This window comes from Salvelinus sp. IW2-2015, linkage group LG25 (genome assembly GCF_002910315.2).
Source record: "Salvelinus sp. IW2-2015 linkage group LG25, ASM291031v2, whole genome shotgun sequence".
NCBI lineage: Eukaryota > Metazoa > Chordata > Actinopteri > Salmoniformes > Salmonidae > Salvelinus > Salvelinus sp. IW2-2015.
Window position 1 is genome coordinate 23,230,732 of NC_036865.1, and position 5,993 is coordinate 23,236,724.

Below are 5,993 nucleotides of genomic sequence, written 5' to 3' on the forward strand. Positions count from 1 at the left end.
GCTAAACAGCAATCACTAACTCGGAGATGCTGCTGCCTACATAGAGACTCACTATTCACTTTAAACAATGCCACTTTTAAAAAATGTATATATCTTACATTACTCATCTCATATGTATACACTGTATCTTATACTATGTATTATATCTTGCCTAATCCGCTCAGCCATCGCGCATCCATATATTTATATGTACATATTCTTATTCCATCCCTTTAGTTAGATTTGTGTGTATTAGGTAGTTGTTGGGGAATTGTTAGATTACTTGTTAGATATTGCTGCACTGTCAGAACTACAAGCACAAGCATTTCGCAAACCTCGCATTAACATCTGCTAACCATATGTATGTGACCAATAAAATGTGATATTATATTATGTAATACAATTTTTCTATCGAATTCGATCTCAGCAACTGAAACAGGCACTTGGTTAAATATAAAATATATTTATTTATCATTTTATTTATATTGTATATGCATTTCACTCCAAATTGGTTTCTGGTATTTGCAGGAAGAAAATAATGTAGAAATAAAGATAGATTACAATTGATGTCATATCAAAGCCTTCGCTAATGTCTGTTGCCCCATTGTCTGTTGTCTTGTGGATGCTGGTCTTCATGAGGAATTCTTCCATCTCATCGTAGAGAAGACGGCATGGAGGGCGTAGAGCAGAGTCACCACATAACACATCACCTACAGGAAAAATACAAGATACAGAAAGGTGAGGAGTGGGATGGACCACTAGGAACATGCAGTAATCTTCAGTTGAAGAACACTTTGTTTGAATCACAGGAGTGAAGGAACATACCACTGCAGCAATATCTAATTGGTATTCTTTGAAGAAAGTACTGGTAAGTGATTTCAGACTAATGGTGACATAGGCCTGTACCACTGCTGCACTGAGGTAGAAGAAGGCTGCAAGGGAATGATACACAACATCCTGAAGAGAGAAAGAGAGAGAGAGATGAGGATGAGAGAGAAGAGAGAGAGAGAGAGAGAGAGAGAGAGAGAGAGAGAGATGAGGAGAAGAAAGAGAGAGAGAAGAGAGAGAGAGAGAGAGAGAGAGAGAGAAAAGAGAGAGAGAGAGAGAGAGAGAGAGAGAGAGAGAGAGGAGAGAGAGAGAGAGAGAGAGAGAGAGGAGAGAGAGGAGAGAGGAGAGAGAGAGAGGAGAGAGAGAGAGAGAGAGGAGAGACGAGAGAGAGAGAGAGAGTAGCAAACATGAGAGTTAGTCATCATCGCTGTATACTACTGTTATAACACGACAGCCTTTCAATAGACAGAATGTTCATTATACTCATCATCATCATCCACCCATCGTCACAATCACCATCATCATCATTCTTTTTTGATTAGACATTTAGGATGGGAAGAAAATCTGTTCCATCATCCTTTTAGAGTAAATCACTTTTATCAAAGATGGCTGTATGAATGTCTCTCAGACTCACCAGTGTGGGCGCCATGAGCCCTCGACTCACAATTAATTGGCTCCACTGAGAGATGAAGGAACCACAGAGTAGTGAAGATGAAGCAGAACACAGAGACAAACATCACCCAGCCCTGAGGGTTCGCAATCAGCACCTTTGTGGAGGCCACCAGAGTCCACACCAGACCTCCGAATATCTACCACACATGCACGCGCACGAGAGAGAGAGAGAGAGAGAGAGAGAGAGAGAGAGAGAGAGAGAGAGAGAGAGAGAGAGAGAACACAGAACACGTACGGTCGCAATGTAAACATCAATGCATTTAGTTGACAAGTTGTTAGTCATGGGATTTGATGTTTGAATCAGCCATCCACTTCTTAATGTCACCCAAATAGTGTCACTCCATGTGTTGTGGTAAGACCACAGAGAGCAGGCCACAGTAACAGGGTAAGTAAACATGCACCTCTAGGCAAGGTCTGATAGCTTTAACTTACTAAAGCTCATTTAGTCAGGGGTTCAACCATTTGCATAGAACATTTCCCCAAGTAATGGCTGTGACAGCTAGTGCATGCAACAGTCAGTAGGCTAACAGTTACGAGCTCTGTTTTCTTTACCTCCATCAAAAAACATCCATAATCATACGCCTTTTGATTAGTTACTAGATACCACTGCCACAATTTCTCCATAGAGAATCTGACACTCCGTCGTACATGGTCATTTCCAAACTCACACACATTCTGCCCCCTCCTTCAACAAACATGCCAGTAAAGAGAGGATGAATGGTGTTTGGATACAGCGATAACCATAGTTTGGTTTCAGATAAGGATTTAGCTGATATTCACAAACCAGAAATCAACATATTTTCAAATACTATGGCAATAATTACCAGCAGAAATAAACCAACATTTATTTAGCCAGGAAAAGTCCATTGTCACACATAGTCTCTTTCACAAGAGATACCTGACCAAGAAGGCTGCAGCAATCAAAGAAGTGCTTGGTATGAGTCTACACACAGTGTCTGCCACTCTAAAGTAATACTCCTTTCAGTGCACTCTGAATTACATCATGCATGCATACCCAAATATTACCTTGAACAATCAAATGTCTTACCTCCCTCTGATAAATGTGAAGGGCATTAGAGTAAAGAATATTTCTAGAGTAAAGAGCAATGCCAGTAGTCCAGTCACAGCTSAGAGCAGAACACCTATTTGATTTGTCTGTACTCACAAACTCAGGGATGAAGAAGAGGTCTGGAACAGTGGTGAACACACTGGTGCCACTGGGCAGAGGGTTACTGGAGGTGCTGGAAGCCATATTCCCAAAGTGTCTAGGTCTACCTGTGTGTTGGCGTTTTGTTGATGTGGGTGTGGGTGTATGCCAAACACAGTTCTCCCTAAAGTGAGACCTGTGACCTAAACAATTCTGCTTTTTAAAGCCCTGCTCCCATTAACCCACACCTGTTCCTCCTCCTCCTGCTTTCTCTTGNTGCCAAACACAGTTCTCCCTAAAGTGAGACCTGTGACCTAAACAATTCTGCTTTTTAAAGCCCTGCTCCCATTAACCCACACCTGTTCCTCCTCCTCCTGCTTTCTCTTGACGTTTTTTTTCTTCATTACATTGAAATACCAGTTGGTTGTGTCAGCTTGTGTACAGATGTAGGATCTGAATTTGATCACTCTTTTGTTGTTAAGAAAAGCAGGAAATGCAAACTTGTCGTGTATTTCAGTTTAAAAAAGGCTTCTAAAGTTTGTAATTTCCGACTTCATTTGCCCTAACAAAAAATGGATCAACAAAAATGTTKATTAATTATAATCCACATAATAATTCACATTTATTCTGTCGCAAACTGGATCAAATTAAGATCCTTCATCTTTATGTAGGCGGGAGGTCCAATGTGGCCCACATTACATCTGAAAAGTAACCGTTGTCATCAATCACTTGCCAAAATCTGTATGAAAATGGATAAGGTATGCCATTGGCTTCAGTGGGTTTGGTAATCTTGTGTATGTAGACAGGAGGCCCATTGTGTGTGGTAGGCAGGAGTGTTCCCAAGAGTGTCCACATTTCCAAATCAGTGTGTCATCTATCAACCTGACAGTTGGTAGAGGACATAACACAAACAAACAACACTATTCCTGTTGTAGAGAGAGAGGGGAGGGGGGGGGGGAAATCCCAGAAACTCAGCATGAGTGCTATTGCTGGGACAACCCAAGCCTACACACACATGCATGGACATGAGAATAAGTAATATTTTATAAACACAGGGAGGACTTGTTTCATCTGCACCATTGTCATTTTTTGTATTTGGTTGCAATATCCTGAGTCATATAGTTACATGTCATGCCTACACTACTAGAAAAAAGGGATCCAAAATGGTTATTCGGCTGTCCCCATAGGATAACACTTTTTTTGGTTCCAGGTAGAACACTTTTTGGTTCCAGGTAGAAATATTTTGGGTTCCATGTAGAACCCTGTGTGGGAAGTGTTTGGAACCAAAAAAGGTTCTTCAAAGGGTTCTCCTATGGGGACAGCCGAAGATGTAACATTCGTCGTCGGAATGAGACCAAAGCGCAGCGTGGAAAGTGTTCATGATTTAATGTTCACAAAAACACTCAAACAAAATGACAAAAGGAGAAAACAAAAGCGCACAGTTTCTGTCAGGGAAACAACCTAACAGAAACAAACCCGCACAAAACCCAAAAGGAAAAATGACAACTTAATATATGATCCCAATCAGAGACAACGATGACCAGCTGCCTCCTGATTGGGAACCCACACTCGGCAAAACAACAAAGAATAGATAAACATAGATTTCCCACCCCGAGTCACACCCTGACCTAACCGAACATAGAGAATAAATAAGGATCTCTAAGGTCAGGGCGTGACAGAAGAACCATTTTAGGTTCTAGATAGCACCTTTTTTTCTAAGAGSGTATTGTTCATATTGGACAATAAATGTTCTGTCCTGACCACTAGCCAAGTGAAGCTATTCTGCATGACAGTGGCTACTCTGTAGGGCTCTATCTCCATTAGGTGATGGTTGCTAGGCAGWGGCCTAAGAGAGGGCACAGCATATAAAACCTATTGTTTAGGCTTGTCACTCTTGTTTTGAGTACATTGGAGAGAAACTAATTTGACACTTTAAAGAGCTGGACAATCACACCCCCCTTATATATCTATCTATCTATCTATCTACAGTATTTCTCTCTCTCCCCTCTCTATCCATCACATATTTATAATTTTTTCCCTTACCATGACTCTGCTGTGACAGTTTGTCTTTCTCCCCAAACAAATGGCCCACGAGCAGTCCCCTTCATGCTATCTATTTGAGTATGTTTTCTTGTTATGTTTACCATCTTTTCCTTACACAAAAGAGAGGGCCTGTTCTTGGCCCAGAGATCACTCCTCTGGTGTGTTTGAGCAGAGAGTAAGCTACTCCCTGAACCCTGCTCAGCGAGGCCTTTGTTATGGCGGCAGGACAACATGTCTTCTCTGTGAACGCCCAGTACAAACCTGTGACCCTATACCTAGAGCAATGTTCATCCAAGCATGTTTAAAGGCCTTTGTCATACAGATCTAAGTCATACAGACCTAAAGACTGGGTGGGGAGGAGGACTAGACATCAAYGAGCTTTCCCATAAACCCACTGGAGTACCACAGCCTTTGAACTGGGACGATGGATTCTCACTGATAAGACATTCCACCGGTCTCCCAGGCAGAGAAACAGTATGTGATTCACTTGGATGGATGCTTCTTATTTTTTTCTTTCAGTCTGCTATTTCCATTCAGCTTGTAAATAGGTGAAAGCAACGAGATCCAAAAATAACTTAGGGTCTCGATTCATTCCCTATTGCGGAAATTCATTGCTAAAGCGTGATTGCAATTCCTGCGTTCGCGGAGACTGCATTCGCTGTAAAATCTGCGTATGTTGGCTTAAGACCCAGGCACACCCATTTGCTCATGGAATAGAGTAGGTGCAAATAAGGTTTGCAATTTGACATCAATAATACGACAGTAATTCTACCTCAAAAACAAACACGTGAATACCAATGAATTTGAAACCCACAATAGCAGGTAGCACTAAATAAGGTCTGTCTCTTATACACATCTAGATGTGTATAAGAGACAGCCATTAGACCTTCATTACCTCTTTAGGATCTGACCCTTTTTAAAAAAATTTCGCCTAAAATGACATTACCAAATCTAACTGCCTGTAGCTCAGGACCTGAAGCAAGGATATGCATATTCTTAATACCATTTGAAGGGAAACACTTTGAAGTTTGTGGAAATGTGAAATTAATGTTGAGAATATAACACATTAGATCTGGTAAAAGATAATACAAAGATACATCATCTTTGAAATGCAAGAGAAAGGCCACAATGTATTATTCCAGTTTAGGCGCAATTGGCCACAAGATGGCAGCAGTGTATGTGCAGAGTTTGATCCAAGACTGATATAATGAACCATTGCATTTCTGTTGAAAATGTTGTATCAACCCTGCCCAAATGTGCCTAGTTGGTTTATTGATACATTTTCAAGTTCATAACTGTGCACTCTCCTCAACCAATAMCATGG

The 5,993-nt window shown here is 41.1% G+C and overlaps 1 protein-coding gene across 1 annotated transcript; it reads right to left on the reverse strand.

The window, feature by feature from the left end:
• Window positions 1-426: 426 nt before the first annotated feature.
• On the reverse strand, window positions 427-2,835 carry LOC111951636 (myelin and lymphocyte protein-like). The gene is made up of 4 exons (XM_023969843.2): window positions 2,645-2,835; window positions 1,501-1,616; window positions 805-985; window positions 427-689 (listed from the first exon to the last, which is right to left on the reverse strand). The coding sequence occupies exons 1-4, from the start codon at window positions 2,729-2,731 to the stop codon at window positions 612-614; spliced, it is 462 nt and encodes a 153-aa protein (XP_023825611.1). The 5' UTR covers window positions 2,732-2,835; the 3' UTR covers window positions 427-611.
• Between the last annotated feature and the right edge of the window lie 3,158 nt (window positions 2,836-5,993).